The 18,129-nt window shown below is 37.5% G+C and overlaps 1 protein-coding gene across 2 annotated transcripts in view; it reads left to right on the top strand.

Annotated features, from left to right (window-relative positions):
- Positions 1–18,129, top strand: part of ATRNL1 (attractin like 1) — a 495,303-nt gene that overhangs the window by 76,890 nt on the left and 400,284 nt on the right. Inside the window, exon 10 of one of the 2 annotated variants that reach the window (XM_024555570.4) lies at positions 8,139–8,293. The exons of the other annotated variant lie outside the window; for it this stretch is intronic. Within the exon in view, the coding sequence (XP_024411338.3) occupies positions 8,139–8,293 (155 nt within the window). The remainder of the gene's footprint in view (positions 1–8,138; positions 8,294–18,129) is intronic. 2 annotated transcript variants of the gene reach the window in all.

Here is an 18,129-nt window from a genome sequence, read left to right as displayed (position 1 = left end):
ATGGAGGGTTTTGAACAGAGATGTAAAATGCTCTGACGTGGGTTTGTACAGGGTCACTTTGGCTGCTGTGTTGTGATTATGATAGAAGAGCAGAAGGAAGGGGACCAACCATTCAGGGGACTAGGACAATAATCTAAGAAATAGGTGACAGTATCTGACACCAGGCAGGCCATGTGCAAGTGAGGAGAATTGGTTGGATTCTGAATATATTTGCAAGGTAGAGCCGGCAGATTGGCTAGACTACTGGGTTGGAGATACAGTGGAAGAGGGAGATGAGTGAAAGTTGAATCAGGCTTTTGAAGATCTGAAGGTGTGGAGCTGGCATTAATTGAGGAGATGAATTTTGTCAGAGGAGTAGGTCTGGTTTGAGGGAAGATTTAGAAGCTCAGTTTTAGATATATTTAATTTGAGATACGTATTACACATCGTAGTGGATAGGTAAACTAGGTGGCTGCATATAGGAATTAGGGAATCTGGATACTATGTTTCTGCTTGGAGAGAAGGATAAACAATCAGAAAAAGACTGAGAATAAGTGGTTAATGCGTTTGCATGAAAACCAGGAATGTGTGGTGTCCTAGAAGCCAAGAGCGGGTTTCAAAGGAGAGAGAAAGCCAGAAGCTGCAGATAGGCAGAGTGGTATGAGCATTGAGAAATGGCTGTGGAGTCTAGCAAACTGGAGTTTCTTGCGATCTCAACAGGGGAAGCTCCAGCAGAGTGGCAGAGGGAAATTCGGATTGCCATGGACTCTACCCAGGCTGGGAGAAGCTGGAGCAAAGTATGGACATTTTCTGGGCAGGTTAGTGATAAGGGAAGGAGAAATAGGGTAATGGAGGGTCAGGGGGGTGAGGACAAGAGAGGTTTCTCATTTTTCGTTTGGAGAAGTAATTATGCTTGCTGGCTGATAGGAAAGATAAGATGTTAAAAACGATGCAGGAAAGGGAAGAATTTGCTAGCAGGCCGTACTTAACAAGTAGCAATGGGATCCTGTGAACACAAAGGACAGCTTCTAGCACCATGGGAGTGTAGACACTCACAGAATTAGGAGGGAAAGCAGGTTCAATGAATGCAGTTGCAGCTGAATGCGTAGATGGGGGAGAGCTTGTCAAAATTATGATTTAAAAAAGTTCTCAGTGAAATTATCAGCGGAGAGTGAGAATGGGTGATTATTTATTCGAAGACTGAGGTCTGACAAGGTCAAGTACGGAATAATCATTTACGAGGGAGGAAGGATGAGTGGGTTAGGGAAGTATGATAGGATTGGGGGCAGAATTGCCCTGTGTGACAGACCTTTACTGTGGGAACAGACAGTAGACTCTTTTTAAAGGATCTACGTTTCAATTTTTGCTATTATGAACAATTACAGTGTAAGTGTTCTCAGTCTCCTGTTTATGTACTAGTTCTCTAAGCTATTTACTTAATCAAAGCTTGGTGTGAGGGATGGTCCTGCTCGATTTTACTCAACTATACTCCAATGTCACTACTACTATAATTTACACTTCTACCAGCGATGAATGGGAGTTTCCATTTCGCTATGAATTCGCCAAAATCTGTTGTTGTTTGATTTTTTAAAAGGTATTTTTGCCAATATGATGGGTATGAAATCGTGTTCTATTTTGGTTTTAATTTGCTTGTTTCTGATTACTGATGAGGTGGAATGTCTTCATGTTTACTGTTCATATTTCTTTCTTCTTTGAAATTCTGCTCAAATCTTCTGCCCACTTTGCCATATTAGTTGTTTTTGTATACTTTTTTGATATTGATCCTTGGTTGTCTGGGGGATTTGTACTGGGGTACATCTTTTGGGGCGGGACACATTCAGCCTTTATCGGGTTGAAGACATTCCCTTTTGTATCTATTTTGTTGGGTGTTTCTTACCCTGTAAAGGATGCTGGATTTTGTCATTTTTTTTCTGCATCTATCAAAATGATTATTTTGTTTTTCCTTTATTCTATTCATATGGTGTATTGCATCAATTGATTTTTAGATATTGATCCAACTGTACATTCCACTGGGATAAATTCCACTTGGTCATGGTATATAATTCTTTTTATATATATTTTTATTAATTCTTTATAAATATATTTTATATATTTAATATATTTTTATATATTGCTGGTTTTGAAATTCTAATATTTTGTTGAAGATTTTTATGTCCATGTATATTTAAAATTATTAGTATATAGTGTTCTTTTTTTGTGACATCTTTGTCTGGGTTAAGTATCAGAGTTATGCTGTCCTCATAGAATAGGTTGAGTAGTGTGCCATCCTATTTTATGTTTTTGAGAAGTTTGTTAAGACTTCATATCAGTCATGTTTAAATACTTGGGAGAATTTACCACTGAAGTCATCTGGCCCTCACTTTTCTTTGAGGAAGGTTCTAAAATGTCTCATTAAATTTCTTGTTATGGGTCTGTTCAGATTTTCCACTTCCTTCTGTGTCAGTTTTGGTGGTTTGATTTAGGACTCTGTTCATTTCATACCGTTGTTTGTCAATTCCATAACGCTTACCGTGTGTTTAGTATTACAGTATAATCTGTCATATTTGTCTATGATAGTCATGCTCCTTTCATTTTTTATTTTAATAATTTGAATTTAATAATTAATAATTTATTTTAATAGTTCAGTATAGCTAAGAGTTTGTCTGTTTTTGATCTTTTCAAAAAAAGAACTTTTTGGCTTTATTGATTTTCTCTGTTGGTTTTTCTAGCCTATAGTGTATTATTTCCTGTCCTAATCTTTATTATTTTCTTTATTCTTTTTTGTATATTTAATATCTTTAATGTTACTTTTGATATAGTTAAATTTATCTGCTACTTTACTTTTTAAAAATATCTCATGTCTTTTTCTTATTCTATTCCTTTTTATTGCCTTTTGGTTTTAAGTAAATTTTTTAAAAGTATATTTTATTGATTATGCTATTATATTTGTCTCATTTTTTTCCTTTCCTTTATCACCCGCTGCCCTGCACCCTCCCTTCCACCAGCATTACGCCCCCCCCTTTAGTTCATGTCCATGGGTCATACATCTAAATTCTTTGGCTTCTCCATTTCCTATACTATTCTTAACCTCCCTCTGTCTACTTTGTACCTACCAAATATGCTTCTTATTCCCTGTACCTTTTCCCCCAGTCAACCCCTCCCGCCCTCCACTGATAACCCTCTGTGTGATCTCCATTTCTATGATTCTGTTCCTGTTCTAGTTGTTCGCTTAGTCTATTTTTACCTTTTTTTTTTTTCACATTCAGTTGTTGATAGTTGTTTGTCGTCATTTTACTGTTCATAGTTTTGATTTTCTTCTTTTTCTTAGATAAGTCCCTTCAACATTTCATATAAAAAGGGCTTGGTGGTGATAAACTCCTTTACCCTTTACCTTATCTGAGAAGCACTTTATCTGCCCTTTCATTCTAAATGACAGCTTTGCTGGATACAGTAATCTTGGATGTAGGTCCTGCCTTTCATGACTTTGAATACTTCTTTCCAGCCCCTTCTTGCCTGTAAGGTTTCTTTTGAGAAATCAGCTGATAGTCTTATGGGAACTTCTTTGTAGGTAAGTGTCTCCCTTTCTCTTGCAGCTTTTAAGGTTCTCTTCTTATCTTTAATATTGGGTAATGTAATTATGATGTGTCTTGGTGTGTTCCTCCTTGGGTCCAACTTCTTTGAGACTCTCTGAGCTTCCTGGACTTTCTAGAAGTCTATTTCCTTTGCCAGATTGGGGAAGTTCTCCTTCATTATTTGTTCAAATAAGTCTTCAATTTCTTGCTCTTCCTCTCTTCCTTCTCCTATGATTTGGATGTTGGAACATTTAAAGTTGTCCCACAGGTTCCTATGCATCTCCTCATTTTCCTGAATTTTTGTTTCTTCATTCTGTTCTGGCTTAATGTTTATTTCTTCCTTCTCTTCCAAATTGTTTATCTGAGTCCCAGTTTCCTTCCCTTCACTGTTGGTTCCCTGTATATATTTCTTTATTTTACTTTATATAGCCTTCACTTCTTCCTCTATTTTGTGACCATATTCAACCAGTTCTGTGAGCATCCTGATTACCAGTGTTTTGAACTGCGTATCTGATAGGTTGGCTATCTCTTCGTCACTTAGTTGTATTTTTTCTGGAGCTTTGATCTGTTCTTTCATTCCGGACATTTTTTTTTTCTCTGTGTACCTGTTATGTATAAGGGGCGGAGCCTTAGGTGTTCACCAGGGTGGGGCAACGCAGGTGGCTGTGCTGTGATGCTATACCTGGGGGAGGATCTGAGAGGGAACAATGGCGCTTGCTCCGCTCTCTGCGGGATTTCAGTCACTTCTCCTGCTACCCACAAGCTAAGTGGGCCTTTATGGTGCTGGTTCCCAGGTGGGTGGTTTGTGTATGCTCTAGGACCCTGTGGGTCTCCCCAGTGGACTCTCCTGTGAAGCTGGGAGTTCCTCCTGCTGCCTCACCCCCCATAGGTGTTTTCAGTCAGTGGTTTGAGGCTTAATTTCCCTGTACTGGAGTCCTGGGTTGTGTGGTCTGTCTTGCTCCCCAGTTGTTTCTCCCGGGTTATCTACACATGAATGTGGGACTGCCTGGTTCAGCTGCCGCCTCGTTTGCATGTCCTCTCCACCCCAGCTGCCCATCTCTGCCCTTCCTACCAGTCTGGGTGAATGTTTCTTCTTTAATGCCTTGGTTGTCGGACTTCCATACAGTTCCATGTCTGGCAGTTCTTGTTATTTTTTGTTTTTAAATTTGTTGTTTTCCTTCTTTTGGTTGTGCAGGGAAGCAAAGCGTATCTACCTGTGCCTCCATCTTGTCCAGAAGTCTTTTAGTAAATATATTCTAGTATAATATTTAAATTCTTTTAATATTTTAAAATACAGTTATTTTAGTTACTTCCTTAGCAGTTGTTCTAGAGCTTAACATGTATATCTTAACTTAGAATGTACTTCAGATTTATACTAACTTGATTTCAGTGAAACAGGGAAACATTACTCTTATATAAAGGTCTATTTCCTCTCCTCTCTTTTCTCATGGTATTATAATTTAATATACATAGAAAACATCTACGTATGTTGAAACTCAATAATATATTTTTATACTTATTAGTTTATACAATTTTAAGTTGTTTAAAGAGACCAAGAGTAGAAAGGAGAACAAGTATGTGTGTTATATCTACTTTGTTACTAAATATTTTTGTGTGCTTTTTTTATCACTTGTTTTTCTTGATTTGAGTTACTATTTGGCATTATTTTATTACTTTAGTAGAGCTTTACTTCCATCCATCCCTTTGTGTTCTTATTGTCAAATACAGGAACAGACAAAAGTAGGTTACAGTTCATATGGAAACAGACATGCAGGTTATGATAATTTCAGTAGCCTTATTAACTGTAAAGAATGTCAGCACAACTGTAAACCCCCTTTTGCCCACGCCTGGTATATTACCTTTCTTTTTGTATGTTATAAGCCCAACAGTCCAATTATATATGTCCTGTTTTAAAACAGTTGCTTTTCAAATGTATGAAGAAAAGAAAGGAGAAGAAATATGCATTCACACTTTGTTTTATAATTATACGAATGCCTTTGCCAGCACTCTGGGTTGGAAAAATTGAATGAAGACTAAACAACTTCCTTTAGTAACTTGCCAGGCAGACCTTTTCTTTAAGTTTATGAACGTATTTGTAACATTTTCCTAACATTGATAGTAGCAGCTTTGGGGTGTTTTTTGCTCAGCTGACATCTGGGCCCTCTCAAAGGCAGTTCTGTTGTCTCTGTTTTTTTTTTTTTTTTCCTGCGTATGGGTCACACTTTCCTACTTTGTTGCATGCCATCATTTATCCAGGATCCTGATTTCCCCGCTCTCTGGGACTGTCGTAATTTTATTTGTTTAGTAACATAGCTGAACCCTTTTAGTGAAGTCTGTTTCCTCCTCCAAATGCATCCTCTAGCGTTGCTTCTCAGAGGAGGCAGTCTGGGGACACACACAATCACCCTGGGAGGGCTGTAATTTTAGCAGGGCTGTTGGACTTTTTCCTCTGACCTTTCAGTTAAGCTATCTGCCTGTGTCTGTATCACAATAACCAGGCCTCCACTAATTGCTGGCTGATTGCTCTATTATTTTCAACAATGCTTTGGGGCACACATTGCCCCACAGTCAGATTGGATTCAATTTCAGTCCTTTTTCGGGGTTAGTCTTTGAGGACAGTCTTTGAGTTTCTGACCCCTTTCCTGCTTTTAGCCATTATTTTCCCCAGGCTCGCTCTGGCAAACTTTTACCAGAAAACTTTTACCTGATTGTGGTTTGAGCTTTTTTTCTCATGGAGCTACCAGCTATCTCGTAATTGCTCACAACCAAAACCTCCATCATTTTTGAGAGTTCTCTTAAGGCTTGAGGTCTCCCGCCCTCTGTTCCATATAAAGGCAATTTTCTTGGAAGAGCTTCGGAGCTCTTCATTCTTAGCTTACCTCTCGCTGTGGGGGAAACCTCAGTATTTGGAATCGTAGGTGGGATTGGCAGCTGCTCCTCTTGGAGCGACACCACTGCTTTACCTGCATGGTACTGGGTGGGGCTGGTAGCCTTTGTTCTTTGCAACTTGCCTCTTTTGGCAGGGGACCTCTGCCCAGTAAGTTAGGTGAGGTGAAGACTATTTGGCTCTGGTGCTCTTAGCCTTCTGAGCCTGGCATTTAGCTTCCACCCTATGAGTTAGAGGGTGAGCTCTAAGGCCTCTCATGCTTTCTCCTTGAGTAGAACTTCTGCCACCCAGAGCTGGAGGCGAGGCAAGTCTTGGCAGTCTCCTGCTCCTGGTTAGACTTCAGTGGCCTGGACGAGGAGCTGAAGGATGGAGTTCTAGTTCTTGGCTTTACATGCTTACTTGGGGGTGAACTTGTATGTTGCCGAACTGGGAGTATGGTGGGGGGAGGTGGAGAAGGGGAAGGATGAGGGGGCAGGTAATGGGTTAGATATCATGGACTGTTGTTGTTCTTACTAAAATTTAGTAGATATTCTTGAGTAAATGGTTATGGTTGCTCTTAGTAAAAACTATTTAGACCCTAAATCATTGTTTTTTTAAAAAATAATTTTTACCAATTATAGCTGTTTCCCTGGGGAGAAATTTGTTGGACTCCTCATACTGCCATTCTGGAAGTCAGCTCCATATTCTTGAAGCATTAATTGGTATTCTAATCCATGGTGTTTGAGATACTATATATACCTTACTAACTTTATATACACTGTGTTTATATTCTGATTCTTTGTTCGTACCAGGAATTTATATAGGATACTTACAAAATATTGATTCATATTGCCATGCACCTTTATCATGTATCGGTTTATTTAGGTGAAATATATTTGTGAGACTATGTTGGTAGTATTTTCTCTCAGATACACTTTAATTAATTAAAAGAATATTTATATTATTTTTAATGTTTCTGAAAAGTGCATTGTGATGTTTAGTTATACACAACATATGCATGCATCGCAAATACTCGTGAGCAGCAGAATGTACAAATGAATACAAACTGTGATTCCATTTTGTAAGGTACAAAGACAGCAATACAAATCTTTGCTTTTGAAGCCAGAATAGTGGTAGTGTATATATTTTCAAATCTGAGTGCTGATTACTTAGTTGTGTCCATCCTGTGGGAATTCACGGAATTTTAGACTTATGATTAGTGCACTTTTCTGTATGTGTTATTATACTTAATAAGTGAAAAAGTGTATTATGGGATCCATATGAGTTATATAGTTTTAACTGAATATAGTTCCAAGTAAATTTATTATACTTAACTTTTTATTTATTTTGGTATATAAAACTGAACATTGATCCTCTAATTTTAAGAATAATTATTTCCTACTTTTATAAATAAAAACAACATTCAAAGTATAAATTATTATAAAATCATTAACCATTATGTTTAATAGTGCATTTCCTCAAAGTACTTTAAGGTACTATGAACTGAAAATATTTTTCTAAAAATATGAAGTTTAGAGGCAATATATATTTTTTTAAATCTTGAAGTTTAGAGGATGTTTATGTTGAAAATTAAGCATGTTATTTCACAATTTCAAGGAAAATTCTATATGCAAATTAGATCCTTTATATAATATATATATATATAAAATTAGGGAGGTCTTTTTATCTTTTGTAATACATGTTTAAATTTTATCCTGTAGGACTATTTTGAAAGAAAGTGGGTTTGCCAGATACCTTCATTCAGCTGTTCTTATCAATGGAGCTATGCTTATTTTTGGAGGAAATACCCATAATGACACTTCCTTGAGTAACGGTGCAAAATGTTTTTCTGCCGATTTCCTGGCATATGACATAGGTATGTATCTGTTAGGCTTGTACAAAGTAGGAAATATCCGAAATTTCTCATGTAGAGATTCTCAAATACATTGCTTGACAGCATGTGTACATATCATTTTAGAGATAAATTCAGTGACAGATTGTGAGTGGAATTCTCTCTAAAGTCAGCATAGTAGTAGTGTAAGTCCAGGAGAGGAGATGAACTGGGGTGCCTTTGTGGTAGAGACAGGGGAATTGAGACATCTGGGTTTGAATGGCCTTTTCAAAGGCTTTTGTGTAGTATGTCCCTACACGGGGGCTGTATCAGTCTGTTTTGTTTGACTGTTACCAATGGTTTTGATAATGGGTGGATATAGAGGACTACCAAATTATGTAAACTATAAGTAGTAACACAAGCATATTACATATAGTGGGGATGAGTAAAGATGCATTTAAACTAAACTCACCAGATATTCTTACTTGGTATAGAAAGCTAATAGAATTAGACAAAGGAATATATTGATAGTGGAGCAAAAGAAATAAGATTTGGGACAAAATGAAAACTGAGAACTAGGAATGGAAGTGAGTAAATAATCTTTTGCAGAGAACCAAAAATACAGTCATAGATACAGTTTATTTAATTTTAATTATGCTACCTATAGTCCTATCAATTTCTGAATATTAAGTGAATGTATTTATTGAAATACTAAATTTAGCTATGCAATAGACTATTACAGTGAAAATATTTTTCTTTGTATGTCATAATATAGATAAAACCTGGCTGATATTTAAAATTTATTTAGTAGCACTTCAGAGCACCTTTTATTGATGGTGTAAAGTAATATACCAATTTTAAGCTGTTAGGAATCATTTTGATAAATAAAAATAGAAGAGACCAAAGAATAACTGAATAGATGTAAGAAGTATACCTCTGCTTTTCAATACCAAAAAGGCACATAATCTGCTTAGGAAAATTATTTCAAGCGGTAGTAGCATATAAATAAAATTATGACTCTTAGTAAGTACTTTGATCTTTATACTATTAGAAATTTGTTGGGAAGAAGATTCCTAGTAATAAAGTTAAGCGTGCATCTTAACTCTAAGCTATGAGTGTCTGCCTGTGACGCATCATTAATAAAAATTCAGCGTCTTTAGGATTATTAGGTCCTAAATAATTAGCTATTTAATTTTTGAAATAATAATTTGAAGTGATGGTTCACGATGAAAATGGGATTGTCTCGGCTTTTGGAAGGCTTGTAAATCAGTGCCTGAGATCCAGACAAATGGACCCAGTGAAGTGCTGACGGAGGCTGGTTTGTGAGCGTTCACTGCCAGACTGGGGCTCTCCACGTGTTGTGTGGCCTGTGGCGATGAGGCAGTAGGCTTAGTTCTCCGGAGGCAGATGAAAGTTTTGTCTATTTTTCTTATAAGAAAAAAAAATACTCTGGGAAAGTGTAGAATTTTGTTGTTATTGTTAAAAATCTATAAAGTGAGAGATTTTGAACTTTTAATTTTTGCAGAAGATTCTTCTAGGAGCTTGAACTCAATTTCTGTACTTTAACGGAGAAATTAATATTGAGATATTGTTATAGCTTTCCTATTGGGAATTTATTTTTATTTCTTGCCTGTTGTTCACAATGATCGTATTTTAGGGTTTATGTGTCTAAAAAACTTAATGAGGTAAAGAAAAACATTAGAGGTGTTAGTTTCAGAGAGGTGGAGGGAGAGAAATAGCAGATTATCTTTGTTCTAATTACTCTTTACTGTCTTCTGAGAGCGAAGGTACTATGCTAAGGGCTAGGGCTTTGTAGACAATATCTGTAAGCTCTCAAACAACCTTGAAATGAGCTGTTAATATACTTATTTCCAGAATATGAAGCAGAAGAGGGTAAAAGAAACTTACCTAAAGCTTTGGGGCCAGTAAGCGGTGGGTGTCGCTTTTGTAACTTCCAGATCTTGCAGGAGTCTTTCCACTTGAAGACGCTGCGCTGTTGGGTTGGGGCCAACGTATGTTCTTAATTTAGGCAACAAATTGCCAGACACATTATGTTTAATGATGTTTCTTAATTGTGTGGAAAGATAAAAGCAAACATCAGTTTCATTTTTCAAGCAAATTTTTAGATTGAAGGGAGGATAACATTTTAAATCCATGTATTTTAACAGGATTTTTTTTTTTTGCCCTGTGCTAACACTAACAACAGAAACATAATACAACCATACAATTCAACATAGGATAAATGTTTTTTTATTTTATCTCAGTTGTTTATTTCTGCTCAGCTCCCAGTAAAATTTCCTCCTAGAATCTATATTTATTCTTCTTAGTTTTGTAGCATCAAATGTTGGAATATTTTCCTGGAAGAGTATTTTTCATATTTCAGGAAATGCCTTGCAAAATAATTATTTTCCTTATGCAGTATATTTTGTGGAAATAAAACATAATCATTGCGTAATGAACCAACCATAAAATAGATCTGTTTTGAAAAGAAAGAAAGGCCATGTTGCTAATTTTTCTCATTGGTACAGTGTTCTAGGTCTTTCACGGCACGTTTAACTGGAATGCACCTGAATGCTCCCACTGATTGCCTTGTGTTCTATCATGTTTAAACAAACAGGAACATTTGTGCTGATACTATTTTTTCATTGCTAAAAAATTTCCTATGTCAGCCTTACTGCAAGTAAGTTTTAGTAGCAGCATTGTTAATCTTTGAGGATATAGCCTTGCCTTCATAGCTCTCATTATACATGGTAGATACAGAGACGCGTGATGGTGATTTTGAAACGTGGCTGTGCCTTGGCATCCCTTTTGAAGGTTGTAGGGGACAAAAACTATGTAACTTGATTTTTCTTAGATTAGTCACTGGGCATCTGCAGTTTAAAAAAAAATGACTTGAGTGCAGTTGATAATAGAGCCATGGCTAGGGAATAAGACTGGATCAACTTTGACATATACTATGATATATTAATTAATGTTCTAGTTTGTAAATCTAACTTGAAGTCAGATTTTAAATTTGAAAACTATCGATTTTTGTTATTGTTAGTGGTGTTATTATTGCACCTGATTCAAGATTAACATGGTCTTTCTGGTAAAGATAACCTTACTAGTATATAATGAGGCTGAAGATACAGTGGGAAAAGCAATATCTTACTGAGCTGACCTCATGTTACCAGACGTACTTACACTTTGAGACTGTTTGGCTGTGGAAAGTGAATATTGTCATAGAAATTAGTTTTCTAGGGTGAGTGGGAAAAAAGAAATCAGGAAGGTTGTTTTTTTTAATATCTCTTAAGTTTCAGAAGGTGATTTGACTAACGATCTTAGTATTTACAAGTGAGAGAGTTTTATGAATTGAAACACCTTAAAATCAAAATGAATTTTGACATGATGTTTTAAAAGTTTAATAAACTATGACCAAGTAGAATTTATTCTAGAAATTTAAGTATGATTGATTACCAGGGAATGTATAAATATAATTTATCACAAAGACTCTTTACTGAAGTCAATTCATTATCAAGAAATGTATAAATATAATTTATTACATAAAGACTACTTACTGAAAGCTCTGTAAAATCATTTTAATTAATTGAGAGTCAAATAGTAATACCTGTTTTGCCTGGCATAGTGTAGAAACTAAATAAATATTTATTGAATGAAAACCAGGGACAACATTCTGACAGCAGCTGTGGGGATGAATGAGGTAACTAAGAAGAGTGCGTATCTTTTAGAATATTCAGGAAGTTTTGACCTCCTGGGGGAAAAACGCGGCGAAACACCATCAATTTAAGGGCTAGTGGAAAAAAGTTTTTAGACAACACCCAGAAATTTGGTTTCTATTACAAAGGTGTTCAAATGGTTAAAGGGAGGTTTTCTCTACATCCTCCTACTTTTGAGTCTTGTCCATACAACCTCTGTGTTCTTTCTAGCGTATTTCAAGTATACAACTAAGCTGACTTATGATCTAGTATTTCAGGTGGAAAATTAAAAGAATTTTTTAAAATGTGTCCTTAAAGCATTACAAATGTATATTTTCATGAAAAACGAGTATTTATAGGAAAATTTGCAAATGAATGTGCATTTCCCACCTGTGCCGTTTATGCGTGGTTGACACACCAGTCTCTGAATGCCAGCGTTAAGTTCTTAATGTCATTATTAACGAGATCGGTAGACTGGCAGCACAATTTTCTGTTTTCTGAAATTTGGGCTGGAGAAAATTGTAACTCATCTTTTGATCTTGTATGTGTATTGAGGGTGCAGTTTGTACATTAATATTTAGTACCTTGTAGCCCACTTTTTAAAAACAAATCTTTATCCCAGAGTGTGTATCTTACTTTGTCTTTATTCCTCTGTAGCTTTCCCGTTGTTATGGAACGGCATTTCTGTCAGCTTTCATGACATCAATAGCTGTGTGGGTTTGCTGTAATTTGTCTAGCCTTAAACTTTTTATGAAGTGATAATGACTCGAGTACTCTGGAAATATATTTTCTTCTTGGCAAAAAACATAATTATTGACTCTAGTTAGATTAATAATGTAAGAGGCTTCATCATGTAAGAATGGGAATAGACTACGTGTAAACAAATTATATTAATTTGATATTGAGCTTTAAGGCCTTTGGTAACTTCCGCTTACAGGAAAACCAATCCAAGTTTTGTAGAGAATCCTGATCTAGAATGAGAAAACTCAACAACAGAATTTATCTAGCCCAACCTTCTGTGTAGTAGTTACTGAAAAAGCTGGAAGGAGTAACTGGAAAGTCTGTTTGTAACAACCGCCCCTATCTTTTTCTGTCCCCATTCTGTTGAAAATTCCTGGCGGTGGGCAAATAATCAGCAAGCATGAAATACTCTGCCTGTAGATGCAAAAATTGTTTACCTCAGCTGGCTATTCATAAACTTGAAAGTGAAATTCTGTTCATCCTAAACAGTTTTATGAGTGAGAGCAATTTGCCCCCTATTTTAAGAAACGGCAGAGGGAGATTTGCATTTATTGTACCAGTCAGCACGGGTAAGGTTATACTGTGGCCACGAACAGCCCTGCCACATCCCGGGTTCTCTGGGAAGCGAACCTGGCGACAGTCTTCAGTGGCCAGGGTTCTGATGAGGGTCTCAGGAAGGGTCAGGGGAAGAGGCTGGGTTGGGCACAGGGAAAGGTCAAGCCCACCTAATGGCCTCAGTGCCCATCACAGTTGTAGCTCATGGGATGAAACAGGCCTTGATCCGTCATTGTGTGAGCGTCCCTCCCAGGAGCATAGGAACTTGGGTGAGGGGGCTTTCCAGAGCAAAAGCAATGTCTGCAGGAGCTGGTAGCTGAGTGGTGTCGGTGATAGTCCCTGGAGGTGGGTTTAGTCAGCACATTTCTTTATTTGATATAATTCATTCTTTGAGCCACTCAGTCCACTTCTTCAAATACATTTGCTGAAAGCTCCTCTTGGATGCCAGCAGCCCTTCTTCCCAGGGAAAACCTGGCTCATTGCTCTGGCTCTGCAGCTGGTCTCAGGGCTGGCAACTGATATTCCCCATGCACCTCCTTCACTATTCCTTCTAAATGCCCCTTACCGTCAGCTAGGACCTCTTCTGGTCTCTGTCTCACCTGGTAGCATGACCTCGACCCTCACCCTTAGGTATCCGAGCCCCTGATCAATCTGTTACCTCCTGCCCTGGCTAGTGTGGCTCGGTGGATTGAGTGCTGGCCTGTGAACCAAAGGGTCATCGTTTTGATTCCCAGTCTAGGGCACATGCCTGGGTTGTGGGCCAGGTCCCCAGTAGGGGGTATGCGAGAGGCAACCACACATTGGTTTTGCTCCCTCTCTTTCTCCCTGCTTTCCTCTCTCTCTAAAACTATATAAATAAAATAATGTTATCTCCTACTCTGGGTTACTGTACTTGCCCATTTACCATCACACTTGGCTCTTGGGCCATTTCTCTTTCCCCACAATATGAATGAGGCACAGTTGGCAGGCTTTGTTCTGAGCCACCCTGAGTGAGGCTGTCTTCTAGGTGATGTCTGTTTTTGACTATTCCCACACATCAAGCTGCCATATTTGTATTTCCTTCCTCTTGTTATCTGGGCAGAGAGGCTTCCCCATGTGCCCATAGCTGTGAGATGAGGGGTGAGCGCTGGTGCACCAGTGGTGGCCGACAGGGGTCTGCACGAGCCATCTGCCTATGCATGTTGCCTGTGCACTGTGGTCTCGCTCATGCTGGATCTGGGGTACCACTTCCATTCCATGTTCTTATGGCTTTTGGTGACAAAGCCAGCTTAGATGTCAAACTCTGAACACATGGTCACTTGATAACCCGTGTCAGGACATGGCAGGAATAGAGGTGTAAAAATTTCCACTGTGGATGGGAATGAATCAATAGTAGATACATAGAAAGCCAAGGAGAAAAGTGATCTGCGGGGAAAATAAGATAATGTTCATGAATAAAAATGCAATTAGAGCATGCTGCGTGGCTTATCTGTGAATAGTATATAATGTTGATCTAAAAATAGAAATATGCAAGGAGGATGAAGGGGGGAAGTCTGCGTGTACATACCTGCATGAAGGGAGTCAGAGATATCTGAAGCTAAGAACTAAGTATGCCATTTGGAACAAGGAGGTAAATGTACAAACAAGCTCTACTTTTTTATTTAGAATTCAGAGTGCTTACTTCTGTGATTGTGGAATAGGCATTGGGAAGACAGAGCAGGAGGCCTTTTTATTATAAACCTTGTGGGATCATCTCACTTTTAAACTTTGCACATATACAGGGTCTGGCAGAAGTAACACCTTTGAGTGTGGTTGGGAGGGTACGGGAATGTCTCGCAGGAGGTGGACAGCAGTTTGAACATTTCACCTAAAGTGTCATGTGGTGCGCTTGAGTGTGATATTGTTATGCTGCAGAATGACATGCTTATGATTTTGTCATAAAAGATTTGGTATAGATTACCAGCTCTATAAACAAAACAAAACAAAACAAAAACAAAACAAAACGCAAGAACAACAACAGGGGCATTAATTGTGCCAGACCCTTTATATTTTTTGGTTAAAAATAAGAACAAACCAAAACAGTACAGAAATTTAAAAAGCCACCAACTAGTGGGTCAGGAATCAATGTTCTAAATGGTTCTGGGAAATTTGGTACCTGGAAATATACTGAGAAATATCTGCGAAATGTGGTATGTGGGAAAAGTTGAACTTAGATCATTATTGCAACTGACGTAAAAGTAAGTTCCGAAGATCAGAGCAGTAAAGGCTGGGCTGTACATCTTTTAGAAGAAAATTAGAGATTATCTTTAAAACCTTGTGTTAAAAAGGAAAAGAACAAATCAAAAATTTGACCAAGTTAATCTATGCGTGTTTTTGTAAAACAAGACTCCGTAACTAAGCGAAAAGACAAACCACATCAAGGGAAAAGATGTGGTAATGCATATGACCAGCAAAGGGTTGGTATTCAGAATGTTTAATAAGGAATTATTCAGAAAATAGTCAACTAGAAAAATGAATGAGACTTGAACTGTGATTTTCCCGAAGACCTGTAACTCGTAACCAGTAACTCGGAAAATGTATAAAACAAAACCCTTCATCAGATTGGTAAAGACAAAAAACGTCTGATAGAAATTCACGTTGGAGAGAATATGAAATAAGAAAACCTGTCGCGTACTGCTGGTGTGAGTATTTAGTCAGTGAAAGTGCTTTGGAGAGCAGATTGGCAAAATCTAGTGAAGTTGATGTGGTGCCTTTCCTTATGCATAGTAATTTTACTCTTAGAAACTTACCTAGAGAAACTCTCGAAATGTGCACAAGACGTGAATAACAATGAACATACCGACATGACTTGTGGTGGGAAAAGCCTGAGAAAAGACTAAATGACCATTAACAGATAAATGGATAAATACGGTAGAGTCATAAAAAGGAATGGGATAACATGGTTAAAATGAACGCACAGCACCACATACATGCATTCATTTAAATGGGCTGTTGAATAGACATCTCTCCCCAAAAGATACACAAATGGCCAGTAAGAACATGAAAAGATGCCCAACATCACTAACTATTAGGGATATGCAAATCAGCCCCACAGTGCGATACCAAGTCACACCCAATAGGATGGCTATGATCAAGCAATAGAAAATAGGCGTTGGTGAGGATGTGGAGAATTTGGAAGGCTTGTGCGCTGCGGTTGGAATTTATAAATAGCTGTTTGGAAGAGTGCGGAGGCTCCTCAAAATGTTACACATAAAATTATCACATGATCCAGGAATGCCACTTCAGGTTCAGCCAAAATGATGAGGAGCAGGGACGGGAACAGATACTTGTACACTCATTTTTATAGCAGCTTCTTCACAGTAGCCAAAATTGGAAGCAACGCAAGTGCCCATTGATGGATGAATGGATAAACAGAATGTTTTATTAATATTTACACACACACACAGTGGACTATTATTCAGGCTCACAAAGGAAGGGAATTCTGCACATGCTACAGTGTGGATGAACCTTGAAGACACTATGTTAAATCAGCAATTTTCCAACCATTTTCATCTCATGGCACACATAAACCAACTACTAAAACTCTGCAACACACTAAAATATATATTTTTTGCTGATCTGACAAAAATAGGTATAATTTTGATTCATTCACACCAAGTAGCTATTGTTGTGTTGGCTGCTGTCATTTTTCTATTTGACAGTCTAAAGGAACAGAGGTCAGTGCCCTTGACTAAACAGTTAGGTTTTGCATGTTTTAAAAATTCTTGCGGCGCGCTGGTTGAAAAATCTCCATGCTAAATGAAATAACCCCGTCACAAAAGGAGGAAAACCATGCAATTCCACTTATGTGAGGAACCTAGATATAATGTAGAATTATCAGGGAGAGAGGGAGATGGGGAATTATTATTTCAGGGTGTCCAAACTTTTGGTGTTTCTGGGCCACCCTGGAAGAAGGAGAGTTGTTTTGGGCCACATGTTAAATATGCAAACACTAATGAAAACTGATGAACAAAATAAAGGTTTTAAATTACGATTTTGTGTTGGGCTGCATTCATAGGCATCCTGGGCTGCATGCAGCCCTCAGACCGTGGGTTGGACACCCTGGTTCAGTTTAGCAAGATCAAGAAAGTTAAGAGATGCATGATGATGATACTTGAGCAACACTGAGAATTTTCTTAATGCCACTGATCTACACACTTAAAAATGATTACGATGGTCCAAAAAAAAAGAAAACCTAAAAGAAAAAAGAGTTGAATAAACCAAGCAAGTTGCAGAAGGATATCATTTGTGTGTGTGTGTGTGTGTGTATATATATATATATATTTATATATATATATGTCATTTGTATTAATTTAAACTTTTATAACCTACACAAAATACATGTATCGTAATATAGAAACCTTGATAAGCAAATATAAGACACAGTGGTTATACCCGAAGAGGGAAGATGTAAAAAATGAGAACTGGGGAAGGAGTACACAAGAAAACTCAATGTTATCTGTAATGTTTTTTTCTTAAACTGTAGTAATCGTGATAAAATAGTGGTTTTGACACATCTGGGTAGTGGTGCATGTGCTTGTAAATGCTCTTCTTTAGACCATTCTGTGTACTGAAAATTTCCTTTTTCCTAAAGGAGAATATCTCATACAGTTAGAAGAAGTCTTAAAAAGCCAAATTTTAGTTATGCTCATTTTATTCTTTTGGCTCTTTTTCCTAACTCACTTCTTAGATAGTTTTCCTCAGTATATTTTATGCCTTTCATCTTGAAAATCTACCTTCCTTTCTTCTTCCTGCCTGGTTTGTATTGGGTATCAGGCCAAATGAGTTACCCTTTACTCCAAGGCGAGCTCAGGTTGTTGGATCATTTTCTTTTCTGGACTACGGATGTCTGAAAATGACCTTGAAGGTTCT

This window comes from Desmodus rotundus, chromosome 4, assembly GCF_022682495.2.
Source record: "Desmodus rotundus isolate HL8 chromosome 4, HLdesRot8A.1, whole genome shotgun sequence".
Lineage (NCBI taxonomy): Eukaryota > Metazoa > Chordata > Mammalia > Chiroptera > Phyllostomidae > Desmodus > Desmodus rotundus.
Note: the sequence above shows the minus strand (reverse complement) of the source record. Positions and strands in the feature narration are given on the sequence as shown.